The sequence below is a fragment of the Trachypithecus francoisi genome, unplaced genomic scaffold, assembly GCF_009764315.1.
Source record: "Trachypithecus francoisi isolate TF-2019V2 unplaced genomic scaffold, Tfra_2.0 Contig01579, whole genome shotgun sequence".
Lineage (NCBI taxonomy): Eukaryota > Metazoa > Chordata > Mammalia > Primates > Cercopithecidae > Trachypithecus > Trachypithecus francoisi.
In genome coordinates, this window is record NW_022681442.1 from 36,408,352 (window position 1) to 36,425,729 (window position 17,378).

The 17,378-nt window shown below is 42.2% G+C and overlaps 1 protein-coding gene across 50 annotated transcripts in view; it reads left to right on the forward strand.

Moving 5' to 3' along the window:
• The window catches only part of SORBS1 (sorbin and SH3 domain containing 1), a 255,754-nt gene that overhangs the window by 171,804 nt on the left and 66,572 nt on the right, over window positions 1-17,378 (forward strand). For 37 of the 50 annotated variants that reach the window (XM_033187841.1, XM_033187861.1, XM_033187955.1 and 34 more), the window contains 4 exons: window positions 7,147-7,194; window positions 7,316-7,445; window positions 9,785-9,899; window positions 15,715-15,798. In XM_033187841.1, coding sequence (XP_033043732.1) covers window positions 7,147-7,194; window positions 7,316-7,445; window positions 9,785-9,899; window positions 15,715-15,798 — 377 coding nt within the window. The remainder of the gene's footprint in view (window positions 1-7,146; window positions 7,195-7,315; window positions 7,446-9,784; window positions 9,900-15,714; window positions 15,799-17,378) is intronic. The other 13 variants (XM_033187906.1, XM_033187910.1, XM_033188079.1 and 10 more) reach the window with 1 other exon arrangement.

The window sequence follows — 17,378 nt, forward strand, 5'->3', positions numbered from 1 at the left end:
AAGCAACAGCAGTGTGGTGGCCAACATCTCAGCAGCCCAGAGTGGTAATCCTGTTAATAATAATAGTCTTATAATGACATCACCACCACCTCAGTGACTATGTGGCTGTCATTAATTGAGCCCTTGCCACATAGAAGGTTCTCTGCTGAATATATCACTGTTGTTATCTCATTTTCATTCTCCCAGCAGCCCCATGAAGTAACTCTTCATTTTATCAATGAGGAGTATTAGGCTCAGAGAGATTCAGTAATATATGCAAGATTACACAGTAAGTAGCAGAACCAGGATTCAAACCTAGGTGTTTGGGGCTCCATAAACATAGGCTTTTACTCACGCTGCTATACTGCCCTGCGGATTCCTTTCCCCCTCCTGACTCTGTGTTCTTGGTTGTCCTCTTCTTGCCCAGAGGCTCTCTGGTACCCGACTCCAGGCATTCAGCTTCCCCTGAGTCGGTCCTGCCTCAGTCTGCTAAGCCAGTACCTCCCAGATGGTGCCTGGAAATTTATAAATAGGGACCAGGCACAGTGGCTCATGCCTGTAATCTCAGCACTTTGGGAGGCCGAGGTGGGCGGATCACCTGAGGTCAGGAGTTCGAGACCAGTCTGGCCAACATAGTGAAACCCTGTCTTTACTAAAAATACAAAAAAAAAAATTAGCCAGTGGGTGTGGTGGCAGGCGCCTGTAATCCCAGCTACTTGGGAGGCTGAGGCAAGAGAATCACTTGAATCTGGGATGCAGAGGTTGCAGTGAGCCAAGATTGCACCATTGCAGTCCACCATGGGCAACAGAGTGAGTCTCTGTCTCAAAAAAAAAAGGAAAAAAGAATATATACTTAGGAAAACTCCCCACGTGATTGACAGACAGGATTGAGAACCACTGGGATGGGGAAATACTAGTCTTTCCCAGCCTCCAAAAAGGGGTGAAGAAAATTGGCCAGATGCAATTTTGGGAATATGGATATGGGATGAGAATGGAGAATGCAGATTTTAAAGAATTAGCACCCCCTACTCTGAACATGCCCAAATGATGTTGGCTCACTTGGCACATTTGATGTCAAGAAGAGGGAAAATATTTTCAAATAATGGCTCAGAATTTGCAGCAAAACCAAATAACTGGTATGTTACTTCATGGTCCGTGGCCTCTCCTGACTTTCCATGGCCTGTGAGGACCCGCTGGACCATGTCAGCAAGAAGGTGAGTCCGGGTGAAGCCCCAGAGACCAGCTTTTTCCCCGTGCTTTCGGATGCCTCTTCTACCACTTCAGGCTGGTGGTGGCCACTGCCACCTCTCGGTAATGTCCCTCAAGACACCACCTCTAGGCATCCCCAGGTTGTGGTGTCAAAATGGTCTGTCTCAGTGCTTCTTCCTCATTCCTAGATGAGATTGCACTAAGGCAATGATTTAAAGATGCTCATCTGCTTAGGCACAGCTGTAGTTGAGTTAAAATAATTCTCTACTGGCCTTACAGAATTTGTAAGAATAGCTTTTTTTTGCTTGATTTCAAGCAAATAATTCTATTGTGAAGATGCTTGGCCGGGATCTGTGCCTCCTGCCTCGGACTCCAGCCAGTATTGCCCAGGGGAGGGGTTGAGTTGCTCTCCTAACGAGAGCTTCCCAGGAGAGCTCCGCCTAGCAAGTGCAAAAGCCATTGACCGGCCTGCGGGATAGTTAAGAAACGTAGCAGTTACTCCCTTTCCACCTTCACAGCCCAGGAGTTTGATAGCACATGAAGACGGTGAGTCTTCTTCTAACCCTATGGTTCTCCCAAACTTTCTCCTTTAACTTATTGTTTTGCTCCACCTCATTCTCTTCTTCAGAGTTCTGTTTTTTCTCTGACTATGTCTTCTATAACTACTGTACACCCTACCCTGGTCTTTTTTTGCATTCTTTAGAACTTGATGCCACATCTGTAATCCCAGCTACTCAGAAGGTCAGGGCAGGGGGACCCCCGAGCCCAGGATTTTGAGGCTGCAGTGAGTTACTCCCTCCAGTCTGGGCGACAAAGCAAAACCTGTCTCTTAAAAAAAAAAAAAAAAAAAAAAAAAAAAGAACTTGAACTTGATGGCCTTTAGCTAAAATATAGACAGCTTTGTAACGCTCTCCCCAAGTTCCCGGGGCTTCCTGACGTCTTTGCCATTTTGTTTGTTCTTCCCTTCCCACCCCACCCAGACTCCGTGCCCAACTCTACATCTGTGTCTTTTCCCCTGGCTATTATTTTTGTTCATGGGGTCATGTGTGACTATCTTTACCCTTTTACCCTTTCTCTTCCTAAGTGTGAGGGGTAAAGCCAGAGGAGGGTTTAGGTTGAGCAGTGGAAGAAAGATTGTGTCAAAAATGAGCCATTCATATTTGGAAAATTGTTTTAAGTGTAAAAGCCTGAGAAATGCATAAAATTGAAATTTAATTGATACAGGCAAGTGGTTATGCAAATGATTTTTGCCCATCCTCCCATTTTAGTCAGTTATGTAGTTTTTCAGAACAACTTTCAACCAGTACTTTCTTCAGTTGTCTTTGAGATTTTTATAAATTAGAGAAAAAGAAACAGAAAAAAAGTGATTTGGAAGCTCATTTAAAGTCACTGCGGTTGAAAAAGCAATTATGTGGCTCCTGGCAGTTGTAGGAGAGTAGCTGTCCCCAAATTGAGCTACCAAGGACAGATTGCCAAAGCCCAGAGAGGAATCATTGTGTAAACATTAGAGCCCAGCAGGACCTTCAGAGGCCTAAGTGAGTTGTTTACCCTGTGTAAATCCCATGCAGTGTTACAGCTTCCTGGAAATCACTGGCATAGGAAGGTCCGAGTGTTGCTGCCAAGGTTTGATGTCTGCTGCTTGGAGCTCTGAGGAGCACAATTAGCATGTGGTTCCACCATGAGCAGAAACCACAAGATTTCTGCACAGCTGAGCCCACTCTGGCATTGTTTTAAAGGCCCCTGGAGAAATACTGAAGGCAGAGCTTCAGGTGCTAGGTAATAGAAAATTTGAGAAACATTTCATTTAACGTGTCTTAACTATGTTAAGCACCCTTGTCTCATTTGGCTGGCTCTAGTGTGGAGAAATGCAGACATGCTCCTTACACTGTTTTCCCATTCCTTGGTATTTCTAACTGCATACCCATCTTCCCCATTGTGGACTTAGCCTCCCAGGAAAAGGCAGCAAGGAGCAGCAACTATTCATAGAAGGTGTACAGGCCAGGCGCGGTGGCTCACGCCTGTAATCCCAGCACTTTGGGAGGCTGAGGCAGGTGGATCACCTGAGGTCAGGAGTTCGAGACCAGCCTGACCAATATGGTGAAACCCTGTCTCTACTAAAAACACAAAAATTAGCTGGGCATGGTGGCAGGCGCTTGTAGTCCCAGCTACTTGGGAGGCTGCGACAGGAGAACTGCTTGAACCCAGGAGGCGGAGCTTGCAATGAGCCGAGATCGCACCACTGCACACCAGCCTGGGCGACAGAGCAAGACTCTGTCTCAAAAAAAAAAAAAAAAAAAACCAGATGTAGCAAGAGTGACTCAGTGTTACCCATTGTCCCTGGAGACCAGCAAGAGGAAAACTAGAAATGTGAGGCAACTCAGAAAACTTGCTTAAACATCACTGAGGGCGAGGGGATGCAAAAATCGGGCAAAGGCTTCAGGGGCCGGAAATTGGCTCAGCCAACAGTGCAGTGCATGCCTTGAGTTTCAAGACAGCATCTTTCTCTACCTCTTCTATAAGAACATGGTAATAGAGTAGCCAGTCTTTCAGCTTTCCCAGGATTGGGCAGATGAAGCTGGGGTGAAAGAACGAAGTGGGCATCTCTGTCCTGAGGCTACGAGATGACATGGGGAAGTGGAATCTGAAAGACCTTGAATCCATTTCTACTTTGTCTTTCTCACCCTGCAGCCAAGGGCAAATCTTCTCAACCTACTTGGGCTTTAGTTTCCTTGTCTGTAAAATGAGGTATTTAGTTCCTCTTGGAGTTTTTTGCAAGGTTTAAGTGAGATGACGTTAGTAAATTACCAGCCATTGTTAGTCACTTAACAATGGGAGCTACAATTATTATTTTTATTCATAAGCTGAGGTAAAATATTCTTCCATTAGATTTACAAGACAAGCATCAAAAATTAAAATAGATTTTACATGCCCTAGAACTTGTCCTGCGTTATAGTTGTTCAGATGAATCTATATGACTTCAGTTTGTCCTGTTAAAAGTTCATGAGCTGAAATCCACATATCAGAACCTGTGGATCCTTTGAGAGAAATGAAGACTTGTTCACAGAGACTCACCTGCTCCATTTTAACCTGGCGTGGGTAAGATTTCTCTACCGACACTGAATAAGAAACAAGTGGCTTTTTTTTTTTTTTTTAAGAGAGAAATTCTTGCTCTGTCATGTCACCCAAGGCTGGAGTGCAATGGTACAGTCATAGCTCACTGCAGCCTCAAACTCCTAGACTCAAGCCATCTTCCCACCTCAGCATCCCAAGTAGCTAGGGCTGCAGCTGTGTGCCACCATGTGTGGCTAATTTTTAAAAATTTTTTGTAGAGATGGGATCTCGCTATGTTGCCCAGGCTGGTCTTGGATTTCTGGCCTCAAGACATCCTCCCTCCCTAGCTTCCCAAAGCATTGGGGTTACAGGTGTGAACCACCAGTCCTGTCCAAGAAAGGAGCTTTAAGCACTTCAGTTCTTCAGACGCCTCTGTTACCTGCATCCCCCAACTCCAACTTTCCTGCTTCTCCTTCTCCTTTTCAAAGTACATATACTGTTAAACTTCCCAAGTAGTGCTATTTTTTTCCCCATCTTACAAGAACTATTTCTCATTTTCTTCTTCCTTTTTTTTTTTTGCTCTTTTCTTTTTGAGACAGACTCTCACTCCATCACCCAGGCTGGAGTGCAGGGGCATGATCTTGGCTCACCCCAGCCTCCACCGCTGGGGTTCAAGCAATTCTTCTGCCTCAGCCTCCCAAGTAGCTGGGACTACAGGCGCATGCCACCACGCCTGGCTAATTTTTGTATTTTTAATAGAGATGGGGTTTTACCATGTTGGGCAGGCTGATCTCGAACTCTTGACCTCAAGCGATACACCCACCTCAGCCTCCCAAAGTGCTGAGTATTTCTCATTTTCTTCTAATAAACCTTCTAGAGTTCCACGTTAGAAAGCTCTAGAGAGAAACATTTTTTAAAGAGCTCAGGCTTAAAAAACAAAACAAAACAACAACAAAAAAACTCTGAATATTTAAATGCCACTCCTCTCCATCCAGTGAAAACTTTGCTTCTTACTTCATGAACCAGGTAATAGTTATAAATTAACTTTCATCTCATCATCTACTAATAAGCTGTAATTTCTCCTTGAGATGTACAGGGTTTTGAGCTAAAATGCTAGGCTACATTTTAAGCAGTGCATACATCAGCTTCTAACTAAGCTAACTTTTCATTCGGGCATTTTCATTGCAGCACTTTTTCTAATCAAGTCCCTGTAATCAAGGCTCATTTTTAGTTTTCTTTGACATCATGGCATTTTTGTCAGTATAATCAGACGTTCTGTTTTAAAAAACAAAAAACTGGAAACATACAGTTTTTCAGAATAATCTTCCAAAAAATCTTTTTCTGGATCCCACTTTATCTCCTTCCCCTGTTCTATTTTTAGAAGATAGCATAAATAAGCTTACACTCTCACTTTAAAATAGTGAAAGGCTTGGCTGTGTTGGTAGGAAAAAAACCTTAAGCCCTGTTCAACCTTGATATTGATAAATTCTTAAAAGTGAGGGAAGGAAGTAGGGGAAAAGGCACTTTGGTACCTGATGCCTGTCCCTTATTTGGGCCAAGGGAGACCTGAGACAAATAAAAATGGGGAAAAGAGGGGACAAGAAGTAGTGATTGTTAGAGAGGCTGTCTGAACTAATAGCAATGTTAGCTTATTTATATTTCACAAAATATTCTGGCCTTGTCTCTTCTGAAACTTCAAATGATTTGTATAGAAACAAGGACTTGATTAACATGAAGTCACCTCCATACAGTGGATTCTTTGACTTGTCTTTGTGGGTTCATGTGCTTTGCTAAAGTTGTCATGAACTTTAGGGAAGGAGTTGGGTCTTCATTCCATGTATGTGAATTTTGAATCCAGATTAGCAAGATGTTAGAACATGGGAAAGGCTAGCTATTTCAGACTAACTCTTTTTGGAGTAGTGCTTTGGAGGGATCATCATGGATGTAGTGACTAGATAGAATGCATTTTCGGGACAGTCCCACTTTAAAAACCTGTTCCCATCAACGTGCCTGTGGTCTGATTTTTAGTTCAGAAAGTACAACCACTTCCACAAGGGGTTCAGATCTTTATACGTTCTGCAAGTTTTAGAACCCAGTGTCAAGCCTACGTAGGGATGTGTGTCATGCCTTTGGAGAGCCACCTCCCACCATAGAGACACGTGTGAGTTTGATTTGTTCCAGAGTTGCAGTTTAGATACTCACTCTGAGTAGTACCTTTGCAGAGGAAGCCATTTAACCATGGGTCTATTGTGTTCCAAGGAAACAGATCTACTCAGGGAACCAGACTGAGGTGGAATCAAAACAAATTTTGATGAGGATTTTCTTAAATTCTTCTCTTAGCTGCAGAACTTCTTTGTTAATGATGTGTATGAAAGCTTACCATATAAAACAGGTCAAAGCTGAGGCAAGGAGCTAGAAAACCCACCCTCTGGGCCTCTCCTTCCCATCCAGTAGCAGCCCGAGGCCCTGCTAAGAGGCCTTTCAAGACACTGTTGAACTTGGTGGGCTTAACCATACACTGAGCTGGCACAGCCGGGGATCCATCTCAGCCCCTGCTTCCCATTCAGCCAGACCCAGACCCTGCATTCCGGCTTTGGTTGCGTGGATCCTCTGGAGGAGGACCCTTGGCTGTTTGTCCCCATGCATTTCTTGATGTCAGGCAGCAGCCTCCGCCAGTTGTGGCTGTCCTGCCTGGACTACAGGTTTGGTTGGATGTGCTCTACAAACCTTGCTCCTCTCAAACGTGCGCTGCCGTGGTGTGGCTTCCGGTGCTTCACTCTACTTCTCTCTGCTGGGATCCCTAGCGGGGCTGGATGCTTGTACCGGACTGTGGAAATGGGGAACATACAACTTGGTTCTCTTACCTTCGCCAGACTTCTCCTGACTACATTTTGTTTTGTTCAATAGATGATGATTCAGATCTGTACTCTCCCAGATACTCGTTTTCTGAAGACAGTAAGTGACTTCGAATAACCTGATTGTAGGGGAGGAAGGGAAAGTGGTGGATGAGGGAAGATAATCACGCTGTTTTCAGTTATCGTGAGTTTTAAGTCTGTTGTCTGCACTGTTTCTCCAGCAAAATCTCCCCTTTCTGTGCCTCGCTCAAAAAGTGAGATGAGCTACATTGATGGTGAGAAGGTAGTCAAGAGGTCGGCCACGCTACCCCTCCCAGCCCGCTCTTCCTCACTGAAGTCAAGCCCAGAAAAGTAAGTGCCCACTTGTCTCTCATTCATCCAGCCTGGGCCTCGTCGGTGTTCACTGAGACCTAGGAGCCTCCATTCTTAGGAATGTGGAATTTTGAGTCTGTCCCCTGTCACCTGTTAGCAGTGACTTCTTATTTCTTAGCCTCAATGTCCTCCTCTGTCAAATGGGGATAAAAATAGCATGGTTCCTAGTAAGGATAGTGTAAGGATAAAATGAGATAATGCATGTAAACATTCCTGGTAGCACTTGGCTCAGAGTATGGGCTTAATTAATATTGACTATCATTATCATCACTTTTTACATTTTCACAAGAGAAATCTTAACTGCAAGATTTGTCACATGTTGTCATATTCTTTGTGCATACTGTGTTCACATATTCATAGCAATGACTATAACTTTAAAAAGAAGCCACACTTTTTAATGTCCATTTACTCATACAACATGTATTATTGAGACATAAGCCCTGGACCTGTTCTAGTGACGACATTGATAAATCTCTTAAAATGCCTGCACCAAACAACACAGTTTTCTTTTTCTTGAGTTTTTTTTTTTTTTTTTTTGAGACGGAGCTTTGCTCTGTCGCCCAGGCTGGAGTACAGTGGTACAATCTCGGCTCACTGCAACCTCCGCCTCCTGGGTTCAAGCAGTTCTCATGCCTCAGGTTCCCAAGTAGCTAGGACTACAGGTGTGCACCACCACTTGTGGTTAATTTTTGTTTTTTTAGTAGAGACAGGGTTTCACCATGTTGGCTAGGCTGGTCCCAAACACCTGACTTGAGTTCTTATCTCTAAAAATGCCCTCTGAAGCAACCTTCTCATGCTATTTGGACAGGTGTTCCATGCATCTTCCAGCCCCAACTTACACCACTTCTCAACTCACAAAAGGCTCTGGCCAAACAAAATTATTTACTTCTTCCTTAAATACACATCCAATTTCAGACCTCTGTACCTTTTCCAATCTCACAGACAAATTAATGGCTGTTTTAAAAGCACCACACAAACTTAAGTGGCATCTACCTGAGGAGTTTGATAATTAATTTGAAAAGAAAGCTGGGTATACCTGCAAATCCCTTATAGGTGCCTTCATCCAGAACCCACTGGGTGTATTCTCTGCAGATATATTATGGAAGGATATAGGTATATATAAATCATTATCTGCCTTCAAGAAGTTTACAGCCTTGCATGAAAAACTTAATATAATCACAGAGCAAAGTGCAGTAATGCACAAATAAAAAATGTGCAAAATAGAGCTTATAGTAACCAAAACAGTTTGGTACTAGCATAAAAGCAGATATGTAGACCAATGGAACAGAATAGAGAACCCAGGAACAAATCCACACACCTATTGTGAACTCATTTTCCACAAAGGTGCCAAGAACACACACTGGGGGAAAGACAGTCCTTTCAGTAAATGGTGCTGGGCAAACTGGCTATGCAGAAGACTGAAGCTAGACCCCCATCTCTCACCATATACCAAAATCAGTTACTGACTTGAATCTAAGGTCTCAAACTATGAAACTACTATAAGAAAACATGGGGGAAAATCTCCAGGACATTGGTCTGGGCAAAAATCTCTTGAGTAATATTTCACAAGCACAGGCAACCAAAGCAAAAATGGACAGATGGGATCACATCAAGTTAAAAAGCATTTGTACAGCCAAGGATACAATCAACAACATGAAGAGGTAACCCAGTTACCTCTTCCCTATTCCAGTGTGGAACAGGGAAGAATGCAATTATGGTAGCAGCTAACATTTATTGTGTGGTTACCATGGGCCTGGTACTCTGCTCAGTGATTTATATGCGCTGTCTCATGTAAAATGTTTAGTCCTTACAACAACCCCATTCTTCAGATGAGGAAACTGAGATACCAAGAGGTGAAATACTTGTCTAAGATCACCTCGCTAGCAAGGGGTGTGGCAGGATTTGAACCACAGTCAACTGGCTCCAGGACCTGTGTTCTCTCTCACTGCATTAGTGTGAGTGGGAAGTACAGACATGTCTGTGGAATGAAAAGCCCATGAGAGTGAAGCAAGGTGAAAGATTTTTCCAGAGCCAGCTTTGATGCTGCTGCCACCTCCTTTCCTGTTGCTTTCTCCTCTCCCCTTCCTGGTGCCTGGTTTTGAGCACAGGACATCTCAAACCTTTTGTGAAGCAAACACCAAAGTTTAACTGGTTGTTTTGAGAAGCAAACCAGCACAACTAAATTGTTCACCCTGACTCCGATTTTATGCTTTGGATATAAAGTTCTTTGATTACACTGCAGCCATCCAAAGTCAGACTGTGTCAGAAGCTAATGCCAGTTGTCATGAAAATACCTCTAATAGAATTTTCTTCTACAGAAATGACTGGGAACCCCCAGATAAGAAAGTAGATACAAGAAAATACCGTGCAGAGCCCAAAAGCATTTACGAATATCAGCCGGGCAAGTCTTCCGTTTTGACCAACGAAAAGATGGTAATGTGCATATTAAAGTTCTTTTGTCTCACCTTGCCCATGTTCTTTAATCAGAATGCATTGTGCAGTTGGATTACATTCTTTCCCCTTTGAAATAGACTTGCTTTGTTTTGAAGACAATGACAAAAATGAAGTACTTTTACCATTTTCATTTTTGCAGGTGTTCATAAAACAAGTCCCGCGAGTCTGCCCTTAAAAAATCCTCTTATTGTGGCTCTGTTGCTCTTTTTGTGCATGGTTTTAACTAATATTAATTTTTCTACTAACATAAAGGTTGATTTTGCTGCTGTCTTTTTTTAAATGTCTAAGTGTTCATTTATCAGACTTGTCATGAAGTGGACTGAAGTCCAGTTTTTTTTAAGTGACTCTGAACAGGCATAAATTTTGTACAAGTTGCTAGAACATCATTAAAAGCTACATAACTAATAGGATGTTGTGACTTGGAAAAAAGGCCCCAGGCTGTTAGAATCTATCTTTTAGGTCTTCCTTTTTTGACAAGTGCAATATTGAGAACTAATTTCATATTCGACCTGGTTTATGATTCCCTATAACAGTTCACATCTCTAAGCAATTATGAGTGGGGGAAATGGTATATATGCATATAGCAGACCACCCTGGAAAAGCGGCCTCTTCTGTGAAACAGGAAGAATTCTTACACATTTCAGTAGTTTCGTACCTGCCAATCATGCGTCCTTTTATTCACCCTTCATTAGGAAAAGCTGGTTTGGAATTGTGATCCTAGTTAAGGGGTTCTCCAAAGCTTCATAAACATTGCAGTCCTCCAGCGGGACAGCAGGATGGAATTATTATGCTGGGGGTTGGTTTTTATTAAAATATGGTCACCACAATGTGTGCAGAATAAGCAGGCCTCTGAAATGCAGGCTCAAATTGTGTTCCCTTTGCCTCTTCGGCTCTACATGTTTTGAAAGAAGAATCGATTTGACTTCTACTGAGATAAAAATGTGATATCTCTAAAAGCACTAAACGATAAGTCATTTTAATTAGGAAAAAAGGTCAACAGGTCACAGAAATACTTAGAGTTGTCATTCTTCAGCGTTCACTATGCACCGCAGTTATTTCAAGCAGAAAGTTCAGAGAGGAGCACAGAATTTTGCCTTCTCCCCACCACTGCCCTTCTTTGGAGGTTGTCTGCTGTTAGAAGATACCGTACGTAAGAAACATGGAAGGTAACCTTGCACCCAGGTGCCCCTGCAAAGAAAGTCATGCTCCTTGGGTTTATTTCCAACATTAATAATAAGTCTGGGACCCACCGTTACATATGAATACATTTAAATGATTTCAGGGACTCTGTAGACCTTTGGGTGTTTTTGTTTTGGCAGCATCACCATTTATAGATTTTCATGGCTCTTACCGAAGGCTCCCTTTTCTCAATTTCTCCTTTGTTTCCAGCTCCTTTCCCTAGTTCTTAGTCATTTAACCACTACTCAGAACTAGGAAAAACACCATAGTTTTGTTTTTCTCATTGATACCACAGTAGTTTATGAGAATCTTCCATACCACAGTTCTTGGGATCATTTATGTTGTTTTTACAAACCCTGAAAAGTAACACATAGTGCCCCACGGGGCCCTCTTGGAGAATGGTGGTGAGCATGCACATGGATTGCAAAGCTCCTCTGTGTAGTACTAAGCCCTAGGCCAAGCCACCAATGGGGCTTGAACACCAAAGGCAGGCCAGGGAGGAGTAGGAATGTCCAATAGTTTCACCCAATTTAGCTCTGTGCCTCCAAAGAGAAGTTTTAGTTGAATCTTAATCTTTTGACAGTCTGCCCTTCACAGTAGTTGAATTCATCCTTTATGTTTGATTTTGTTTCCTGCTGTTTTTATCACATGGAGAGAAAAGGTGAAGTGTGAGTTTCAGCATGCGAGTCTTGGCTTTTGGTATCTAGTATCTGGTTTGCCAGAATTTGAGCATACACCCCCCACACCCCCAAAACACACACTTGCATTGTTAACTGTGGGTAAGTATACTCACTAGTGACAGATGTAGAATCTAAGTCTGCTCTCAGATATGCACTACCTCATTTTGGGAGAAAAATTGCTTTTTCCATTTGAGGTACTGATGTTTGCTTAACTCTGGCAATTTAAATTGTGACTTCATAGGCACATCTATGCATGGTTAGCAGGAGAGGTTGCCCTAGAGCTCACCTTGCCCCTGGAGCATACTCAAATTATTCCAGAAAGATGGAACAAACACTGTACTGCCTTCAAAATCCCCTGCAGAAGACTTACAACCTTGATGACCTAGTCATCTATTTGAAAGACTCATATGAAGGTCTTTTTTTTTTTTTTTTTTTTGAGATAGGGTCTCACTCTATCACCCAGGCTGGAGTGCAGTGATGTGATCATGGCTCACTGAAGTCTTGACCTCCCAGGCTCAGGCAATCCTCTCACTCTCAGCCTCCCAAGCAGCCGGGACTACAGGCATGCACCACCATTCCCAGCTAATTTGTTTCTTTGTTTTTTTGAGACGGAGTCTCGCCCTGTTGCCCGGGTTGGAGTGCAGTGGTGCAATCTCAGCTCACTGCAATCTCTGCATCCCAGGTTCATGCAATTCTCCTGCCTTAGCCTCCCGAGTAGATGGGATTACAGGCATGCATCACCACGCCCGGCTAATTTTTGTATTTTTTAGTAGAGATGGGGTTTCACCATGTTGGCCAGGCTGGTCTTAAACTCCTGGCCTCAAATGATCCGCCCACCTCTGCCTCCCAAAATGTGGGATTACAGCCGTGAGCCACCGTGCCTGGCCCCAGCTAATTTTTTTTTTGTTTTGTAGAGATGGGGTCTCACCATGTTGTCCAGGCTGGTCTCAAACTCCTCAGCTCAAGCAATCTACCCCTCTTGGCCTCCCAAAATGCTGGGACTATAGACTTGAGCCACCAAACCTGGCACATATGAGGGTCTTTATCTCTGCTTGGTCCTGTCTTATCATAGTAGGATACTTTTTTCTCTTCTAGCCTTGGAATTGGAGATCTATTGGTCAGTCCTTGCTTTGTCAAAAATGACCTTTTTCAGGACTCACTCTTTCATACCTTCCTCTAAGTCTCTTACAGAAGTTCAGCTCAGTTAAATACATACATATATGTGTGTGTGTGTGTGTGTGTGTGTGTGTGTGTATAGTAGGACGGACAGATATTAAAAGAGTGATTACAGACACAGTATACATTTGGAAGTGTAAAACAAGGGGATTTATGCAGCCTGGTTTCTTCCCAGTTCACCCTCACTTTGAGTTCCTTCCCTGACTTTTAAGCATGGTCATTTAGCCCTGCTTTAGCTTGGTGTCATTGCAAACTTAGTGGGCCTGCCCCCCTGTCATGTAGAATATGAAAAGGGGAATGTGGTATAGTGTAAAGAACACTGGACTAGGAATTGGAAGATCAGGTGGGTCAAATGTGATAATATGGGTACAGTAACTATGAATATTAATAAAGTGCTACCCAGACATACCACATTCAGGTGATTTATTTAATTGGAATTTGAAGCTGGTCTCTGGCTTCTGTTCAAGAAGCAAAACTGTCTTTGAGGAGAAGCTGGCAATTTTCTGGTGAGTTACCTGCCCTTTTCCAAGGATTTTTTTTTTGAGCTGGGAGAATCGCCTGTGGTACTAAGGAACTTCCCCAGGCGTTGTGGAATTTTCCCTGTCTGCCAGGCCAGAGTTCCTGCTCTGTGTCCAGAAGGATGTTTTTCTATTGGTCTGTTCCATAACAGGATCCACAGCTGAGTTATACTTGGCAGAATCAAATGCAGATGTGAGGGCTGTGTGGTATCACCTTTTCAGCTTTATCTCCGGGCAGCTCAAAGGACTGAGGCTGGTTGCTCTCACCCATCGCTGTTTGACATAACCTCCTGATTCTATTATTGGCACAGCATTAACCTCCACAGTAAAACAATCTGCAGACAACCTTTGGGAATAAAATGAGTTGATTACTTTGGGATCATGAGTACCAAAACTTTCAGGCAGTTTCCCGAAAGAGCTGGTACATTTTATTTAAGAAAAGAGAAAAAAAGCCTAACCATCCCCAGAGGGCAGTTTATAGTCTTTGTAAAAATAACACACATGAAATAGATTTCATGAAACCCCATCATATGAGGATCTAGAAAGTCCCAGTGTCTAAATTGCCACTCCTGAAGAGTTGTGTTTTTGTACGTATCGTACCTCCTTTCGCTGAATTGAATAAATATAGAATCCATTTACTACAGTGAGGGCAAGCCTTCTCCTTCAGGATTTAAACCCTAAGTCCCTAAAGACAACTGGAGGAGGTTTTATCTGCATGCAGGAGGACAGACATACTGAAACCTTGTGTTTCAGTATGAATTTCCCTCCGATTTCAACCTAGCTTGATTTCAGTTAAAGGAAGGTTCCCTGCCGTATTTCCGTATCGTCCTCTACCTGTAGCAAAAGTGAAAGTAATGCTAAGGATTCTTTTAAAGATCTTAGAAAAAGGGATTGGTAAAGGTCATTAAGAAAGTTAGCAGCCATTTCTACAAGCTGCAAAGGGGATGTTAACTATGTTGTGAGAAAAGTATAGTCAAGAAGAGCTGGTTTGTGAAGCACTAGCATTAAAGACCTGCACACCAGACATGGCAACCCCCTCCCTCAGATGTTATAGCCCAGAAGTAGTGAAGTTTGTTGTGCAGTGTTTTCCATCTCAGTGGAAAGTATATGCATTTTATATTTCAGGTTATTGTAGAAAATCACCCCAACTCTCTTTTCGTGATTACCAAACTTTTTTGAAACATATATACATATTTAATTAGTCATGAACCTCAAACACTTTTGCCTGATGTAAACATTTCTCCAATTTATTAAGGGGAAAACCTGATTTGCTTTGCACGCATTCATTTTCCAACGAGTTTTTTCCAGAAACACGTGTTACTCCATGAAATAGGTGCCAGAACTTTATTTGGTTAAATATTATATCCCATGGAATCAAATTATCAGTCTATTGATACCTAATAGTGTTATATAAAATGAGAAATCTAACTTATTTTTGTCACATAACTCAGAAGTTTTTCCCCTTTGTTCTGTTATCTGTCTTGTCTAGCTTTTCTTTCACTTTATTTTTTCCCAATTCTTTAACATTTATTTGTTAAAATACGAAGTATATTCTGTCTGTATTCATCCGCCATGGATGCTTGTTTAAAATGTTTTTTTCACCTTGTCCTCTGTCTTTACTTATATCATTTTTCACTTTCACTTTACTATGTACGGGACATGGTTTCCTACCTACTCGTGTGCCATTAAAGATGCAGTATTAACCAATTGGCTTTTATAAAGTGTCAATATTTGCATTTATTTTGAAAACCTTAAGGCGGCTTAGCAAATAAGTACTAAAGTTGTACTAGCCCATAAAAATCTGCTCTACTCAACTGGCATAGATGGCTAAATGTTTGGTGTGCTCACCAGGTAATTTGCTCATAACTAATAGTTCTTTGTAAAGGGCTTTCTTTTCTTCGACATTACTGAAAATTATTGCAGAATGCTGTTATGCCCAGATTCAGACTTGTTGTGTAGGCAGCATGTGGTGTAGAGCTGTCCATCTGTAGTCCATTTTCTTCTGCCTTAGGGCTAAGAATGATTCACTCACTGTTCCCTGCCTCAATTTCCCTGTTTTTATAAACCCATCCTCTCCCTCCTGTTTTTGCTGTTGTCAGTAAAAACAGATGATTGCTGCTGTTGAATGCAGCTGCTGTATATACCTGGAAACCGCTGCATCTCTACTGGCCTGTTCCTATGTAATCTTTGCATAATGTTATCCTTCTCTTTCTTCCATTTCCCTATCACCAACCCCTATAGAGTCGGGATATAAGCCCAGAAGAGATAGATTTAAAGAATGAACCTTGGTATAAATTCTTTTCGGAATTGGAGTTTGGGAAACCGGTAAGTTTAATAGCTTCAGTGGTTATACACCTTTTAAACTAATGCTGTGGATGCATTGTTGCTGCTAAAGAATGTTTGTAAGGAATTCAGAAAGTAGGGAGCAGTCATGTTAGTTGTCCGTAGTGGGATTGTCTCTTCTCACTACAACCTCTAAGCTTTCCTTTGCCTTACTTCACTGAGAAAGGATAGTGAGCTCTGGAAGTATATCTTGCTGGAATATCCCAGAGAAACACAAATAATCATTGCTTGTCTTAGACCTCCCCCCACTAACAAGTATCACATGCCTTGTGGATGGCATTATTTCGGCCATTGGTTCACTTCCTTGACCAAAGTCTTTATGACCTGTGAAAGACAAGCTGAAAATGCATTACACACTGAGAAGACCAGCATTGTCTCTACTTCAAATAGCATTTTTAAAAGCATATGTAAATGAAGTCCCAGAACAGGCCAACAAGGACCTCTTTATGCAGATGTGACCCACAAATGCAACCCCATTATAGGTGACTTTTAGGGGATGATTTCTATTTCCCAAAGTTTGAAATGGGAGTAAGGAATTTGAGCATATTTAGTATTCAGCCTACTCTTGCCCCATGATATCTCTGAATCGGCTCTGGTACAAATTGACTTTTGGCACTTAAAGGAGGATTTTCTTAGCCTTGAACCCAAAGGAATATAAAATAGAAGGGAGAATTGAGCTCATCCTTCCTCTAGAGATAACTGGAAACTGACTTTAAAACTCTAGTTACTTTAAAGTCTTAATTATTATAGCTGCAAAAAGAATTTACAGGTAGAGGAGTTAAGTGTATAAACACATTTTATTCAATGATTGTATGAGACTTTAAGCATTGGATCCAGCTTTTGAGTTTCTATGGTCTGAATGACAGTTTTATTTGCAGACAGGAATGAATTTTATAGTTCAGTAAAATGTCTTAAGATTTTTTATTAAAACAAAGACAAAGAGAAATTAAGCTGGTGCTTAGGAATTGCTCTTTGATTTGGCGGTGCTGAGCTTTGAAAGTTCAGGCATCTTCTGAGTTAAGAGCACCAGACTTGCAAACAGTCTGCTTGTTCCTCTCTTCTGGTCCCTCCTAGACACTGTCTCCCGATAGCAGCTGAGCTGTCCTGGATGAACAGCGCCACCTAGTGACCAGTGGAGAGGGACGCATCTGACCCAAAGTCTGCACCCTCCTCCCCTCCCCAAAGCATTGGTGCATACCTCATTTCTTCTCCTTTCTCTCCTTTTTTCCCCCCTCTGCTGTTCACCATTCAGACATCAGTTAAGTCTACCTCAGGAAATCTTTTCCACGTGCAATATTTAACAGTATCCTAACCCTTTCTCTTTTCTTCTTTTTCTTAAAACCTGGTCAATTATGTCACCAAGAAAAGCTTTTGCTGTGTGTAGTTGTCTCCCCACCCCCAAAACAGACCATGACTGGCATATGAAACAATAATGCCACACTTTAATCAAGGAAAGCAAAAGCTATTAAATTATATTTAATAGAGTCCATGCCATTGATTTTTGAAGTCTGTTTCAGAATCCACAAATTTCTGCCTATCTCCTCTGCCAAACAACTAAATCG